Source organism: Vidua chalybeata, chromosome 1, assembly GCF_026979565.1.
Source record: "Vidua chalybeata isolate OUT-0048 chromosome 1, bVidCha1 merged haplotype, whole genome shotgun sequence".
NCBI lineage: Eukaryota > Metazoa > Chordata > Aves > Passeriformes > Viduidae > Vidua > Vidua chalybeata.
Genome location: NC_071530.1, coordinates 128,252,131 through 128,270,480, shown reverse-complemented (window position 1 = coordinate 128,270,480; position 18,350 = coordinate 128,252,131). Strand labels below are relative to the sequence as shown.

Sequence of the window (18,350 nt, the reverse complement as noted above, 5' to 3'; positions counted from 1 at the left end):
ACACCTAATGGGATTCTTCAGCCACCAAGCAAAATAATATCTGAATTGGATTTTGAAGTTACATCAAATGAATGCAGGCACCAACTTCCCACATGAGACATTTTGGCCTCTCTGGGAGAGATATGTAGATTTCCAAGCTGTGAGAACTGGACTCCTGCATGAAGAGCTCCATTCATACTCTGCTGTTGCGAGCACCCTGCATAAGATGCAGTGCTGGCCTGCACATGCTGGTGCATTGGGACAACACGTGCAGGCACAGCCAGGCACAATCTGCATCAGCTCTGCTTTCTGCGTTGTCTGTAGGCTGTCCTTCATGCTCCTACCCCAAGTCATAATCCAATAAAAGAATCCTCGTCATAAACCAATAAAAGAATTATAAAAATGCAACAGAAATAACAATGCCTCTTGATATTTCCTACTGACTAACATAAGTACACGCCCCAGTTCCTGCCAAGCACGTAGGCTACTGAAGATCCCATTCTGGGCCCCTTTGCTCATCCTCTGCATGGGAGAGGGATCCAGAGCACCAAGTGGAGGGGTCTGAGTTTGTTTCAGGAGCCCAGCTACCTAGGAGGCATTGCAATGTCACGTGCTGGCACATTACTTCTATTTTAATATTTACAAGAAAAGAGGGAAGCCTTCATTGAAGACCTAAGCAACTGGCAATGGATAAAGAAACTTGGCCCTTTTGGCCAGAATATGAAAAAAGAAGAAATTTAAAAGACCTCTGATCATTTAAGTAAACTTTAGAGAATCATTTGAAGACATCTGTTTTACTATTTCACTTTAATGATGGGTGTGTGAACTCTAAAGAGAATTTAAAGTTTTCCCTACTGTTTTTAATTATTGGATATTGTATAGTATTGCTTTTCAAGCCAAGGGGAACAGAAAGCCTCAGGAATATGTCAGGGCTCACCAGGAGCTGATTCATATTTATTTCTGAAGAAGGAAAGGGGACACCAACTGCAAGTGAGTATTATAGTAGAGCTGACTGAATGTGCTTTTGCTTCATATTGGAAAACACTGGGAGCATGCATACAGATAATTACTACATCTCAACAAAGGAACAGCAAATTCTTAAAGCACATTAATTTCATCATTTATGAGCACTGAAGCAGATGTTTTCATTAGTTTTTCTCAGAGAAGTAAAAAAAGTATTACAAATGTCATAGCTGCCACAAAGGCAGTACATCAGTAGCATACAGAAAATGTGATCACCACCAACCTGAATGATTCCTCCTAGAAATGAAACTGCTGCTGCAACTCCAATCCTCTGCATTTCAAATTCTGACAAACCCAAAACTCCTGAATTATTGTTTGCAGTGAAATTAATTGTGACTGAAGGAACAAGACGCTCAACTGCATTGGCAGATATTAAGGAAGTTAAAGCAAAAGTTCCTGTAAAAAAAGCCACACATTAATCACCAATAATTGTATATCTGTATGTACTCATCACTCATGGTCTCTTTTTCAAAATGGCCATTATGAGTAAAAGTGCCATTTTTTACATTCCTGTCATCATAAGAACAATTTTTAAGGTATTTTTCTATGTAACACACATTTCTTCCCATAAAATACGATTTATACAGGCAAATTAAATGTAAATCTTTTTTTTAGCACATTCATTAAGACAGGTTTACAAAAGAGATTCAAATACAACAATTTGCAATGATTTCAAGTTAACAGAAATGCTTTTAACTCACCCTGGATGTGACCAAGCAGCTATTTGTCTGAAAATCCCAAGTGTTCACCATTCAAATTTCTAGGGCAATTAATTCACACTATACATATAGTACCTAGTCCATTAAATAGTACCTAGCTCTCTCAATAAATGGAGGCAAATTACGAGAAAAGCATTTATTTGCTGAGAGAGGTAAAGCACATTTAGTGACACAAAGATAAATGAAAATGACAATTCAACATTAAAAGACACAAACATGCAGAGCTATTAGAGCATAAGAACATCTTGCTATGTCAGACCAATGGCCCATCTTGCCCAGTACTCTGCCTCCAGCTGTGATAGTCAGAGGTGTTACCTGGGGAAAGCACACAAGTCTGGCCCTTTTCTGTGGGCTATTGCCCTCATTGCCAGCATCCACAGCTGTTGTGTTAGAGAAGCACTTCCTTAGCTGTTTGGTTTTTCTTTGGTTTTTTTTTTTTTTAATTTTGTTTGTGGACTAGTATTCATGAATTTGTCAAAGGTTTGTGTGAACCTGCTTGTAATTTCTCCTTCCACAATGTGAAGGTTGAGAGCAGGTTGCAGAAGTTCATCATCTGCTGTACTGTTTTCTTTAATCTGTACTTTCAAAGTATTTTTAAACAATTTCTCTCTGAACTCACCTTTTTTCTACTGCTCCAGGACCTGGTGTACACAATCCTGCCCTCACCTTGGCCTTCACAGAGTAAAGCTCACAGTGTGAATTCCTCAGGAACCCACCAGGGATACCCCCACCCTGAAAAGTGACCATGAGGTCCAACCTTTTGCGTAATTTCTTTCAGCCTGCTAATAATTAATAAAAGGACGTTTCTTCTATCACAAGGACAACTTAGTTTCTTTAGTAACCTTTGGTGTGGAACCTTATCAGTAGCTGTTTGACCATTCTGATATCTTATAATCAAAGTATATCCCTTCTCCATGCACTTGTTGATATTCATATAGTAGTCTAGAAGGTAGTGAGGTAGGATTTTCCTTTACAGAAGTCAAATTAACTCCTCTCCAACAAGGTCTGATTATACATAGCTTTTTTTGCCCCATCCCTGGAAGTGTTCAAAGCCAGGTTGGATGGGGCTCTGAGCAACTTGACCAAGTGGAAGGTGTTTCTGACTATGGCAGAGGGATTGGAATTAGAAGACCTTTAAGGTTCCTTCCAAACTTGGCCATTCTATGGTTGTAAGATGTTTGCATAAAATTAAATTTGAAAACAGCTTACATGAAATTCTATCTTAAATCAAAGTGTTTGTGCTATTTATGGCAGATAAAGCTGTCTCAGAGAATGGTTCAAAATCAATTATGTTAACAAAAGTCAAGAAAAGGTGTATGTGTTTGTTGCTTAGGTGAGAAATCTCTTCAAGTAGATCAGCTTTTTCAAAGAGGCATTTCAAGACAATAAAAGTAAACTGAACAGGGCCATTGATGGATTTTCCATTTCATACTAACATGACTGCCTTCACTAACAAAGAACACCTTTACAGCCTGTGTACATATGGAGAGCATTCCAGATCTTACAGAAAACTCTGGTAAGTGAAGAGGTTGTCTCCAATGTCCATAAGGAATTATGGAGCAGCTGAGGCAGGCAGCATGGCTCCTATACACTCAGCTACACACCACAATGCCTTAACTGAGGCTGAGGGAACAAGTGCATGAGACCTTCCTTCTGAAAAGATCAACAATATATGTCACTCAAATTTATTAATTAAAAAAAATCACATGTGTGCAAGAAAATTCTTTTTTTGCTTTTTTTTTTTTTTTTTTTTGAGATTTAATTTTGAAATAGAATTATGAATGGAAAGAGTTTCAACACCAAGGACCATGCAGAAATCTACAGAACTGTGGAACTCAGTAAGGCATTCTCTGAACACTATTTCCTCCCAAGGATAAAACATCAGACTTAACAGCATACTTACTTATTTTATCAATTGTTTTCATTACTAGAATTTATGGCAGCCAGATGCTTATGATGGAATTCTTGCCTTCCTAATAATCATACACCAACAAACTTCTGACAATACAGTGCTATTTTTTTTTTGTTTTGCAACAGCTTTTTGATATAGGATAAAGTTTTAATCTATCTGTATTCAAGAGTAAAATTTATTTTCCAGATTCTAAATTTCCATCTTTTCTTGGAATGCTTCCCTTTTAACATGAGTTGAATATAGTCATTACAACATTAGGACACTAACACATGTACAGATCCTTTTCAGACATCAAAAGGCTCAAATGCTCTCTGTACATTGAGGGAAAACAAACTTTCAGCTTTCCTTTTTCTCTAAGACAATTTATAGCTGTTCAGAATTGTATTTTTTTTATAATGTAACTGAATATTTTTGATAAAAAAGGATGCTCAAAATGTGTTGCTAACTTCTTAGTAGAACATTGCATACACTAGTGCAATCAGACTCTGCAGAGTTCATTTTGAGTGCGATTACCCAGAACCATCTTTTGTCCTTTCAGGAGATTTTCTCCTCTTCAGAGAAGAGATCCACCCTCCCTGCTTAAATCTTCTGACAGCCGCAGGGGCTGCTTCCCTTTACCCAGTCATGCTGTGTGTTGCCACTGGGCCTATCTCACCCTTCTTGCAAACTTCAGGGGCCATCAAGTGCCCACTTCTGAACAGCAAAGAATTTGTGGTTCAATCTAATGAGTATTATTTCCAGCTGCCCTCTATAATTTGATTTCTTTGGGCTCAGAAACAGAGCTTTCATCAACCTATTAGGAGCACAAAGCCATTCAGTTCTTTAGCTGCTGAGGCTCTGTTGAGGGTAAACAAGTACCTCATAACTACCAGCAGAGTAGCCAAGCAGCATCTTTCCCTATCTAACCAACTACTCTGCAAAAGGGTAAGAGTCCTTACTAGGAGAATCTTTAGCTTTAATATAATATCAGGTAATGGGCTCAGAAGGTCATTTTTGTTTTTCTTTTCCTGAGAAATGCAGCATTTGTGTTTTAGACAGGTGAGAAGTAATGTATGTTTTCTATGGTTTAAGAGGCAGTTGAACCTTTTTCATTTCCATTTACATACATCTTGTTGGCAGAGCCCTTTGTTAAACTCTTAGCCTGAAGCAGATTTCTAAAGCAGAGTTAAAATACAAAAGCTCTTACTAAATTACATTTACAAAGGAAGTGTCAGTGCAATATTAAATTATAATGGCAGGAGTAACTCCAATATATTCTTAATGAGGCTCTTTAAAGTACTTAAACTGACAAAAAGTAGTTGTAAAGACAAGTGTAAAAACATCTTATTGCTGTTTAATCATAGATAATTTTCCTTCCATCGACCTTTAATCATGAATAAATTTCAGTATCCGGTTCCCTATTTTTGAAAATGACTTTAGCATACAGACACTTACCTGTTGCAACGTGACGTCCCATTCCAAATATGGCATAAATAATGACAGGGAAAAAAGATCCATATAGACCAAAAACTGGATGGACTGAAGACAGAACAGCAAAGGCCAGCCCTATAGAAAATTAAAGAGAATTACTTCACTGTATGAAGATAAAACTGTTCTGTTTGTGTTGTTGTTTTTTATTTTTATGTGGAAATGTCTACAATTTTATTAAGAGCAGGAAAAAACTCACCTTCCTTTATTAAAAGTGTAATTGAGCTACTGTACAATAAGTATCAGAAATAAATGTGGAAGGTTTTTCATTTCATCATCAAAATCCACATATCCTACCATGCTTCCAAGTTGTCTCCATTAGTGGTTCCAAGCCTCTTTTAATAGCCAGGCCTCACAGGAGGAGGCAGCATTGTTTCACCCCCACCCTCACAAACATGGGTTTGAGACTGCCAGGTTTCCAGGCGATGGGACGGTTATTTTTTACAAATATTTCAAAACCTGTAATTTTGGTTTGGATGGAGCCCCTTCAGTCTGCTTTCTTTTAATTTCTTAAACAAAAAAATATTCCAGAGTTTATCCTCTTTAGGTGCCTGGGGTTTATAAGCCTTTAGACATTAACATTTCTTCCATCATGTAAAGCTGTCAGTTCACAAACAGAAAGTGTTTGACTTTCATACTTAGATGGAGAACGAACAGAATTGGTTCAGGTTTAATTTTATAGACTTACTAATTACCTTCATCACTTAGCTATAGAGGACAGCATCCATCCTTTTCTTACAAGACTTGGACAAGAACTCATCTTTCAACAGAAACATTCCTGCAAAGCAGCAGATTTGGCTGCTTTTCAACTTGAGATACCTAAGATAGCAAGTCAGACTGCATTGGCTTCTTGCAAGTCATCAGAAGGAGACTCCCCAGACTTCCTTCAGATCAGCAGGCTCTGTGGCCATTTCACAGCTCTTACTTCTGGAAACTAAGAGCAGGAGAACTTGGCTTGCGCAGTTGCTCCATAAATTTTGGTGAATGCCTCATCATACAGTCTGGAAGAAAAGACTGGCCTGTGTAACACACAAGATGCCTTTCTGAAGTCCACCTTCAACCTGAGTATGCTCACAAGCCTAGGGCAGAGATGTGTGCACTGGGAGAATGACCATGTGTGGTCTGTAACAGAGGAGATTCAGATCTGTGGAATGGAGTTGCCTTCTGTGTACATGTGAAACCCCCCAAAGAAAACTAAACTTGTAGAATTCATTGTTCTCACCGAGCATCCTAAAGAATGCTCCAGAAAGCATTCTTTACTTGAAATGTCAGTGTTATGGGGCTTTGATAATATGGAGAGTGCCAAAGAGTGTCTTTGTTTATGGGTTTTCAGAGGCAATTCTGAACATTTTTATTCAAAACCTCCATTTTACATTTTCTTTTGAGTCTGTAACAAACTGAATGTGGTGAGGGGGAGGCAAGAAAATATGAAAAGGTCAGAAGTGTCAAGTTCTCAGTGAAGCAGTTCATCTGTTCTTAGAAAAACCTCACAGTGAAGATTTTGCCGAGGTGAATCCTACATGGATCATTTTCATCCATATTGTGCTCAGCAAAGTATCACTTTGAGTGCATCTACTGATAGTCACTTCTGTATTTTTCTCTTAGCACAGCATTATCACAAACCAGAAAGCTCTTTGAAATTGTAGTGCAATGTCCATGTTCATGTGATCAGTAGAGGTAAAAAGAAGATTCTGACCCAAGAGCAACACAGAAGGGTGTGCCTGAAGAGAATAAAAGCAGCACAGGAGAGAACTACAATGACCCTACCCAGATAAAATTTAGCATGGAGGAGGGTGGGGAAATAGAGAATAGGAGAAGGAAGTTTTTAAAGCTTGTTTAACACTGGAAAGCTTTTCCATTATAACCATTTTATGAACAAAACCAAAAAGAAACAAAAAATTTGGAATTAATTTACTAGTTGAATACTACTCACAACATAGTATTGCAACTTGCAACAAAGCATTATGCTAGGCTAATTTATTTTACTCTCCAGAAAGTGAAGGAATCAGAAAAATCTGTATAATTTCAGTCTCATTTATATTATAACAACATAATTGAAATGAAGTGACCTGTCTGTGTGGACAAGCATAAGGAGAATACACAAGCTACAGTGCTGAATGCTGAGCTAGATATGTACTTTAGATGGTTTTGCAGAAGAGCCAGTTAATCCTGGTTATGGTTATAAATCCAGATGATCTGCTGCTGATAAATATCACCTGTTTACAGGCAGATAATCTGAACTTAAATTCAGTCCGTTTTTCTCCATTTCATGCCTAGATCTTTCACATTCTTTTGTATTAAGTTTCTAGAAGCAATGTGTCATTTTTTTCATGGTGAGGTCATGGCAATCAGGGCAGAGCTAAAATTACCAGCCTTCAACTTGAGTCCTGGCTCTGTTTGTTAGGTTTTTACTCCCATGACTGAAGCATGTGTAGCACTTACTGAAGTGTGTAAGAACAGAGAGGCATTATAAAATAGAATCAGTAAAGACTTCAGGTTTTCTTATTAGGCATGAAATGCTCTAAAGGTTCAAATACTTTTCAAGATGTAATCAGAAGTATATTTAAGTTTATTTCATTAATTTCCTTATTAAACTTCACTGCCATGCATTTTGTTTGCTCAAGAACTTTCCTGTCAAAAGACAGGAAACATTATTTTCTTTTTTTTTTCATTCCAAAGAGTAATACTTAAAGAAAATAGATCATAAAGTAAGGATCTCACATAATCTTCACTGGTAATATGGAGAAGCCCCCATGGCAGTGACATTAAGGTTTTCATATAAGAATATAAATTCCATGAAAAGAAATGCAAACAAATATTGAACAGTAAGTTCGGATACAGTACATTTATATTGTTTGTTTTAACTGCCTCCTTATCACAAGATAACATTGTGGGACACACTTTCACTGAAAACCAGGACCTGGGACTAGCACCAGGTGCTTAACAGTCCTCTGGCACATCGCGCTGAAAAGCAAGAGATGTTTAACACTCAGTGCCAATGCAAGTAACTGCAAAATAACAAACATGATACAAAGAGAAACAAGGCCATCTCCTACTGCAGGAGAAAGGTCTCAATTTAAGTTGGAAGTTTCTGCTAATTGGATTAGTGCCAAAACTATAGCAATAAAAAAATATTTTCCATAGGAAGAGCTATGAATCACCAGAGTATAGTCAACTAGTTAACAATTTTCTGCATCTGGAAATATGCTCATGATACATACATCTGTTCTGAGGAAAACTCTACCATGTCTTTTGGAAATACTAGGTGCAAACCAGAAATTAAATTAAGAAGCAGGAAAAGTAATAAGCCTATAATTAATTTGAGGAGTATCAACACTAGTATCATTTAATATTTACTGTAAAAAGCTATATTCAAATATATTCAAATAACTTTCTGTAATTGTAACCTTTTACTCTTAAGTGTGACTATACTAAGATAGTCAGACCCCAGGTTTATGGAACCTGAAATGACACTAATTCATCTTATCCCACTCAAAAAATGCTATATGCAGCTGTGGACACTCTCTGATGCTTCAGAAAAATATAATTTCTCCATTTGTTCACAAAGTTCTATTATGTAGTAAAAAAGGTATTTTCTGAAGATGCCCTAAAATGTAGAACTGACACATGTTTAATCAATCTTCTATCAGTACTTCCTGGAGAACTAACAAATCAGACAACCAATGACTCATATTCCAGGCTTTAATTTCTAACTCCAGGATAGTTAATTTCTATTGAAGAAAAAAGCAAGAAAATTTTTTCCACCTCAGGAAAAGATTAATATTATATTTCATAACAGTTTTCCTACACAAACCTCCTAGTTCTGGAGGGTTCTTCGATGATGGCTTCGTAAAAGCTCTTAACACAAAATGATTTTTTGGAAATAATATCATTAATCTCCAAAAACTGGGAAGCTCAGTATCAGTTCTCTCAATGCACATTTGCTGGGGCTGCACAAGTGGATTGTACCTTCTGTCTCACTTATTTAGTGACAAAATACTAAGAGCTTAAAATCATTCCTTGGTTCTTCTGTCATTCAAAGCCTGAGGCATATGAAGAATGTAAAGACAAAATGGAAGGACAGATCCTCAAAAATGAACCATAAGTCTTTCAGAGACGTCACAATGTTGATTTGGCAGCCCACATCTCTTTTGAAGGATCCTTCAATGCAGCTCCTTCCCATGCAGCTGTCTCCTTCAGCCTGGTGGCAGTTAAGCACCTCAGCTCTGTTAGCCATAGTACCCGAATTGACAGTATTTCACAGATTCTGAAATGCAGCTCTCCTAATGTACCACCTGACAAGCACATCAAAGGTAGATTTGAGAAAACACTGCTCTATTCTGCCACTTTACAGATCTCCAGATACTGACATTTGTATCTTAATGTTCAAAAGGAAAATATGCAAGCATTATTGTGGAAGAAACAAGTGGATGGCACGACCCGCTTATGATTTCACTGTTCAAGACTGCTTGACCCTTCTGTACATAATAGAGTTTAGATACATACAAAACAGATAATTAAAAAATTTCTAGTTTTCTTTTCTTTTAATAGAGCTCCTCAAAAAAAGCTATCAGTCTTGACAGACAATCTGACATGAAACCTTAAGAGCCCTTTAGGATTAATGTAAACACAATATCTGAACACCACAAAGATTGTATAAACTGTTTCACAGTGAGTTCTATGATATATTATCCACTAGCCAGCCATGATATCGGAAGAATTCAGCCATGTCCAAAAACAAAGAAAGATTTTGAAAGTGGATTATAGGTAAAAATCTCTGTATTTCAGTAAGAATAAACAGAGAATGAAGCCTTCAGAAGTTTCTGGCCAGCAGGTAACTATGAGGTAGTCTTCTGAGAAGCTGTGGAGAAACAAAAACGTGTCATGAGCAATTACAGGTCTTAATCCAGATGAGCTGGACTTGCTAAAATCCATGAAAAGGGCATCCATTCTGGAAAATTGGTGGCCAAGGACCTGAACACTAACAGTTTTCTGATCTGGAAGATTATGTATGATGTCATTTCTTCCTTCAAGGATCAATGTTTCCCGGGTTGCTCAGTCTCTGTCCATGGTGCTCAGACACCCCAAAGCGCAGGGATCCACGCAGCTCATCTGGGCATGCAGTGTGTGTACACCAGAGTGCACCTGTACAGGAGGCCCCAGGGGAGTCAGAGATCATCCAGAAGCTGAATTCACATTTCATACTCTGTTAGACAGGTCTGCATTAGCACATGTGTAACTTGGAAGAATTTTTATGGACATTAGAAAGAAAATATTGCATGCACAGCAGTCTAAGTGCCTTGCTGCTTCCTGGAGAGTTGTAAAGTGTGAAACATTGTCCCACATTTTCTCATTAACATGTTAAATTTCATATTCTGCTTACATCATTATTCTTTGCATGAGAGAACTATAACAGAGTTCAACTGGACACTCTTCCAGAAATCATGAACTACATGGATTCTCCAATGCATTCTGTAGGAGGTTTTTCTGGCTCTGTTTCCAAATGTGCCTATTCTATTTCATTTACACATGTTATTTGTAAGCCAGATGTATATTTACAAGGCAGCTTTGCTCCTTAATAAAATTATTAGCTCCAGTTAGTCAGCTTAGAGTATATTTATGTCTACATTTATGATCCGAGCCTGAAATAAACCCCCGGCAACTATCACCCTTGAGAAGACACAGCTGGAGTTCCTCCATGAAAAGCTAAGAAAAAAAAATTATATAAGTTTTTGGCATCATGCCTTCCAAAACACTGGGCACCAGTTCTGGAATGCAGGAAGTCAGTATAGTTAATTTTTTTTAATGTCAGGGTCTCCAGCCAGTGTTAAGGAATTAGTTGTTCAGCAATAAATCCAGCTCCAGATTAAATTAAGTTTAATTAAAACATACAAACCACACCAAGACTCAGTGAGTTATTATTGGGCTTGAAGAATGAAAAAAAAAAAGTTGGCAGAAAGAACAATACCGATTTCATCAGATGCCATCTACATATTTAACTTTTAGAGGAAATATGTCTCAAGGGCCCTCCACCCTCCAAAAAAACAGCCCACCAAAATCCACTTGAGGCAAAGCATTTCTTGTTCATGATAGGTCACAGGAAAGGCAGCAAATGTATAATACTATATGTAAATTCTACATTAGGCATATCCCTGTACTAGCTGCCTACAAAAAAAAACATTTTTTAAATTGCAAACACTGACATCATTGCAATCTGGCAAGTTTGAAAGTCCAAATCTTATACCCTCATGCTTCCAGTGGGCAGCTATTGAATACATGCAATATAACATACAGAAAAATATTTATTTCAAAATAAACAGAAAAATGTTTATGATTTCACAAACTTATCAAGCAAAGACTGAATCAGAAATAGAGTGACAGCGTTTTCATTTTGAAACTCCTACACATTTGTCTTAACTTTTTCATATATATACAGAAGTTCTCAAAAGAGAGCATAAAATTGTGAAGACCTTCCCTTGTGGTCTGCTCCCCTTATGACAGCCAAACACAATTGTTTGTAATTTAGTACATCCATGAATGGAATTATATGATAAGGAGATTCACCTTCTGAACTCAATAATTAAGTATAATATTTTTAGAACTACTTCCAATTTTAAATCTAAACAGATTCAAGTTGTTTTTTTTTTTTATTTCTCTATGTGCTGCAATTGTCTTTTAATTTGAATGCTTTTCCTGATAAAGGAAGAAACGTTGTCATGTTTTAATTAACCTGTCTGAGCCATTTTTCTCCCAAATATAATTTCTGCTTTTCTGCTCCTTCTCCTAGCCTTTTCTTCTACTGAGATAATTTTCTACATTTCTACCTACATTAGGGATTTACATCCAGAAAGAGTAAAACTACTTCAGCTATTATGCAGAGCACTTGATTTTCACAGTATTTCATGAACAAACTGCTTCAGACACATTTGCGTCCCTTACCTGTATAGAGAACATAAATAAGTTACATACACTAAAATATATATTCAAGCAGACTAACTTGGGTGAAAATTCCTCTGGCAATGAACTCATCTGCATGACAGAGGGTCCCTTTTATAAACTTTTTCAGACAAACTTGGCTTTATTTCTGTTGCATTCAGGGAAGCTTACAGATGGGTCATGGTACTAGCTACATGGCTTCTATATGCCAGCCTTTGTGAGCAGTGTGCACAATTCTGCCCAGGAAAAAAAAAAACAAACAAAAAACAAACCCGAAACCCCACATTCTAAATAGCAAAATACTGAGGTATGACTACCAACAAATATACACTGCAAAATTTAAATCCTGAGGCAAAAAAGTGTTGGTTTGAAAAGACAAGACTGAACGAAGAAGGATAGCGAAGTGGATTAATGGTAGATGGATCAAGAGTTCAGTAATGAATAAATAATGTCAGGAAAGATCACCTATGAAAGGCCTTGAAAGTAAAGATGAATAATTCGCTTGGTGCAAAGAAGTTACCACTGTGAAAGTAAGCTAAGCAGATGCATTCTGAAGAGATATGATGGGACTATAGCACATGTTCAGAAGGCTACAGAAAAAACATGATGACAGTTTAATGAGATTTAGCTACATGAAAAGACTGCATCATAATGTGTCTTAATTTTATCATGTAAGGAAACCAAGAAAAATTCAGACCCAGGCTGATCAAAGTATTCTTCTTATATGAGTATGGGGTGACCATGTCACACAAAAAAACCCCACAAATAATTCTATTGTGACAGGTCAGTGGATGAATTACAGAAAAGAAAACAGTAAGACCTGCCTTTAACCATGAACTGTTAAACATTAACTGTTTATTACCCACAATGTCATGGATATAATGGTTAAGACACCTAAACTTTGATGTCTGCCTCATCAGTGTCTACACCTGAGCCCATCCCCTGTTACACTCAGAGGAAATCTTATTAATATAATTAATCAACCTTAACAAAGCAGATGGTTAGATTTAGTCAGATGAATCATGCCTGTGGTGGGTTGATTCTAGCCAGCAGTTAAGTACCCAGCCAGCCACTCACTCCTCCTCAAAGGATGCAGGAGAGAATCAGAGAAGCAAAAGTGAGAAAACTTTTCAGTCAAGACAGACAACTTAATAAGTGAATGAAAGAAAAGAAAAAAAGTAATGTAAATGCAGTCATTCACCACCTCTCACAAGTATAGAATCACAGAATAAACTAAGTTGGAAGTGATCCATCTACTGGCCCTGCCCAGGACACCCCAAGAGTCACACCATGTGCCTGAGATCACTGTCCAAATGCTTCTTGACCTCTGTCAGGCTTGGTGCTTTGACCACTTCTCTGGGGAGCTGTTCCAGTGCCCAAACATTCTCTGGGTGAAGAACATTTTCCTGCTATCCAACCTAAACCTTTCCTGACTCAGTTTCCTCAAGTCCTGTCACTGGTCACCAGAGAGAAGAGATCAGTGCCTGCCTTTCCACCTCCTCTCACAAGCATGTTGAGGTTTCCCCTCAGTCTCCTCTTCTCCAGGCTGAACAAACTGACCTCAGCTGCTCCTCATTTAGGGTCCCCTCAAAGCCCTTCACCATCCTCATTACCCTCCTTTGGATGCTCTCTAATAACTTAATGTTCATTAACTCTTATCAACTAAGTCTTCATTGACCAGTGAAGAACACAAAAGCTTGCTGAGAACTACTTACCTGCACAGCAGAGCCTTTGTGTTATTAGCATGATTTCAATTTAGAAAGGAAAAAGTAAGTTAGGCATTTATGAGTCATCTACATGGATCCAGCAATTGAATTTGTTTGCAAGGATGAGGGATACAGAATTAAATGGAAAGAAGACTTCATAGAATGACTGTTGATGGGGTATTAATAAGTTTTAAAGGGAAAGGGAAGAGAGCAATGAATGCTAATCCAACAAGAAAATTAGGGATTTATTTTGTTAATTTAGAGACATATTGCTCTGGTCTGTCAGTAACAGAGTTTTGAGAATTTTTTGAGATAAATTATGTAGTGATTACCAAAACACAAAAGCTCAAATTTCTTAACTTTCTATTACAGTATATAGCAAACTTCAAGACTGCATCATGATGTTCATTTTAGGTTCAAAGTAAGAATATTTATTTTTTCAACCTTAGGTATCAAAGTAAGAATAAGGATTCTATGTCAGCATTATTAAATTACACTTGGAACTAATATTAAATAGCTGGAACTGATGAAGCCTGATTTCCTTTACTGGTTTTGACTTGTGGCTGGCTGACTTTGCAGTCTGAGACTGTGCAAGTCCAGCTGGACCTTTGCACCATTTGGTGCATTTTGAAAGGGCTTTTATTTTTTGTTAGAACTTGTGGGGTCTTTTTCCTACATTATATTTTCATAACATTTTTAGAAACATAATTATCTTTGACATTTCTTTCTCCATATTCTCTAGAAGTAGATAAAAAAAACTAAAACTAGGGGATACTTACAGAGAAAATACAAGTATTTTCTCAAATAGGTAAAGAGCATTGAATTTTGGGACTCCTAAATTAATATTTATTTATTATTTTTAGCAGGCAAGAGGACAACTATAGGAACATTTTCAAAATGACTGCTTGGTTTCAGCAATGGCTCTTTCATCACAAATGCCCAGCAGCACATTATGATAATCCCATGCCTTTACTTTCCATCTTGCTACACCCCTCAGACTCCCCAGCCCAGTTTTGTTACTTTCACTATGACACAGTAAGGACATTGACCTTTATCTTTTCTTCCTTACAATACAAAGAGAAATCAGCAATTTAATCTAAAATTTAGATTAGAAGCTGGAAAATAAACACATTACACCAGATCAGAGCAGTTGCCAACTTGAATAGTCTGAATATGACCAATGCCAGATGAGTAAGAAATCCCACAGAAGGAAATTGTGAAAAACACAGCTCATTTGGAAGGCCTTTCTTAATTATTCTCAAGCTACTGGACTGCTCTCCACCCTGGAGTTTGCAGCTTTCATCACTCAGAAAACTGTTGCATATGAATACAACCGTACATTTTTCCAAATACTTCCATTACTCAGGTTTATTTCCTTATACTTGAATTTGCTTCAACCTGTTGCTGAGGTTGTCACTATGCTCAACAAGTCAGTTATCACCAGTTACCTTTTTTTCCTACTATTATTAGAATGTCTGCCTTGCATTGCATTACAAAATTTCTTGGTTTATCTTGTGGGTGGAAGAAAACAGTCATAATAGGACCTCTCAAAATGTAGGTTTTTTTGCTTTGTGCTATATAACAAATGGAACAGCTTTTCATCCATAAGTCTTCCTGAGAAAATATTAGGATAGTTCTGGTAACTGGAATGCTTACAACACTAGAGAAAGAGCTTATATTTGCATTCAAATTAAAGCACCACAAACATGATTAAATGCTTTTGTCTCTAACTCTCTTCCTATTTCATCCCCTAAAATAATTCCAAAATCTTGAGAAGCAGCAAGCAGAGGAAAAAAAAAAAACAGATCAGGAGTTTCGAAGTATTTATTTTTAAATAGCATAAAATAAGGATAAAATTATTTCTAGAATACTTATAAATAATCCAGAAAATACAAACCTGTATTTTCTGTCTTCACTGGGTCTTCATAGATTTATCTGTTATAGTAAACAACTTCTTGGTACAAGAGTCAAACATGAAAATCCTGGCTAAAAACTACCAACACTGCAGAAATACTGTTTAACATAGCTTTTTTGATTAATTTCAACATACTGTTATTAGCAGCATTTTAATTACAATTGTTATATACACACATACCAGTGAAATTAGATAATTTGCAGAGTTACAGTATTAAGGTTCTTAAAGTTAAATCATGCCAATGCAGATGTTCCTAATTACTTTAAAAGCACAAATACTTATACAAATCAGTTGCTTCAAGTTCCAGCATAATTCAATTAAAGGAGTGTTTAACAACATGAATGATAATTAAGCACACTTAATATGGAAGACTGTTAGGAAACAATATATGTCATTCACATGAAGGAAGGAGTTAAAGTCCATCTGAGATAAGAAGCTGTGATTTGTCTGAGACAAATATAAGATATTGTCATGAGAAGGTGACACTATCAAAGACACATCAAATACTGACAAATGAATTTATTTCCTTGTAGAAATCACTTTACTAAGCAAGATGACTGGAACTTAAAGTTTCTGCAGGTCATTGTGCAGGGTTTGGGAAGTTTTTCCTTTTTCTGACTTTTTTTTTTTCCTCTTTTTTTTTTTTTTTTTTTTTTTTTTTTTTTTTTATGCTGTAAAATGGAGTCTAGCTCCACCCTACTTTGTATTGCTGCTTGAAAAGAGGTGTGGTAGGTAATACAATACAGCATTAAATCAGCATACAAGCTATGGATGCCACAGATCCTCTCCCTGGATCATGTCCCTGGCAGGAACACTCTTTATGAACAGAAAGTTGTGAACTTTTCCTGCTGTGTTTTGGAATTTTACAGGTAATAGTATCATGCACGTGTTTATTCCAGAATAGCATATTTTATAGTGCAATTATCATTGAGTTAGATTTTGTTTTCCATGTGACATAGAGAAAAAGGTGATAATTTAACTGATAAAACATTATATATAACCATATCCTGTATGAATAGAGTTACTGCTCTCTCACCTTCCATATTCAATGTTTGAAAAATTGTCAAAGGTATGGGATAAATAGTAAAGTTCTACAGAAATTAACTACAATATCACAATGCATTTCTATCCACATTTGCACTATCCACTCTATAAATGAGTTAAGACTGTATATTTTTATTTAGATTCAATCAACATTAGATATGACCAGACAAACTTAAAATATTAATTTGAAATGAGTTAACTGTACCTTGAGTCACCTGTTGGATGGCTAGCATCATCCCAGAAACAGTATCAGGAACCAAATTTTCCTTCCAGTTGTAGAGAGGCACCCATTTCAAGATAGGCAGCCTTCTCATACACCAGGCTTTGATATCTTCAAAGCGAACAGCCTGGATCTTCCTCCAGACTCTACTTCTTTTCCTTTTTGCCCCTGTCATCATTCCTACCCCACAAAAGCAGTGCCTCTGTCAGGAGAGTGCACAGTTGAGGAATCACCCTGATCTCTGTCAGTCTCCAGTTTTCTTCTGAGATATTTCAGTTCCAAACTACAAAGAAAAAAAAAAAATTAACAGAAGCACTTAAGATTTCTGCAGCTGTTCCGTAACTATACTCAATGAAAACACTTATTAAGTGCTTCAATCATATAAACAGCCACATTAAATGCAAGAACCATCCACAACAAAGATCACATTTTCTGCTGTTTGCAAAAATTGGGTCTAGTCTCTCGTTAGTTTGTGATTCTTTCCAGTAACTTCCCGCTTTATATCCCTGTAATGCTTGTGCTTTTGGCCTCATTCCAGTGGCAAAATGAGGTATTACTGGGTGTGTGTGTGTGATATAGGCTGGGCTATGCTAATCTGAGCAAGAAGTGCCCAGCAGAGCAGGCATCTCCCTGCCAAGCCCGGGAGAGCAGCCTTGTCCCTCCTGGGGGGAGCTTTTCTGACCGCAGGCGGAACGCATTAAGACCTCAGTAAAGCTCATGCTAGAAGACTTGTCTTACTCCATCAGCATTTTGTCTTCTAAATGACACAAAAAGCTTATTTACGTAGCAAATGCAGAACATCAGGTAGCAATAAGTCCTACCAGAAACATACACAGAATCTCTCTGTAGGCTGAAACCTCAAACTTCAGAGTAACAAGCTCAAAGTGCAGTAAGGGACTGCAAGGTATCGGCTTCACATGGGCAGTGCCAAAAATTCTTGTGACAAACATTCTTGTTCAAAGCTAGTCCTTTCTGCTCTTGGCTCTCCACTCAGCAAAGGCTCTCAGCACAGACAGTTCACCCAGTAACATTTGTTCTTGTAATAATGTCATGCACCTTGTGTACGATACAGAGTGCTCAGACACAAAGTGATAAGGGCATGGAAGAGCTTTAAATGTTCAGGCATTTAAATGCCTTGACTGATAAGGAGCAAGGACACAGTATGCTTTCCTCTAAGTTTTCTGTATCTCTGGATGGCAAAGAAATTTAAGTTGAAATTAAAGATCTGTTATATGGGTGAAGTGTCTTCCCAATCACTGTTCTGTAGTAAGCAAAAAAAAAAATATTATTTCCTTTTTAAAATAGAAATTAATTTACATTTCTTGTTTAGATTAAGGCAAAATAACCTGAAGCATTTTCCATCCAAAACAATTTTAGAAAAATGAGACTGCTTCCAAATGCAGCAGGTAGACTGGCACAAAGACAAACA

The 18,350-nt window shown here is 36.9% G+C and overlaps 1 protein-coding gene across 1 annotated transcript in view; it reads right to left on the bottom strand.

The window, feature by feature from the left end:
- SLC26A7 (solute carrier family 26 member 7) overlaps positions 1 to 17,099 on the bottom strand; it is a 63,142-nt gene extending 46,043 nt beyond the window's left edge. The window contains exons 1-3 of the mRNA XM_053945886.1: positions 16,907 to 17,099; positions 5,068 to 5,178; positions 1,226 to 1,398 (exon numbers count right to left, since the gene is read on the bottom strand). Of these exons, the coding sequence (XP_053801861.1) occupies positions 1,226 to 1,398; positions 5,068 to 5,178; positions 16,907 to 17,099 (477 nt within the window). The remainder of the gene's footprint in view (positions 1 to 1,225; positions 1,399 to 5,067; positions 5,179 to 16,906) is intronic.
- Between the last annotated feature and the right edge of the window lie 1,251 nt (positions 17,100 to 18,350).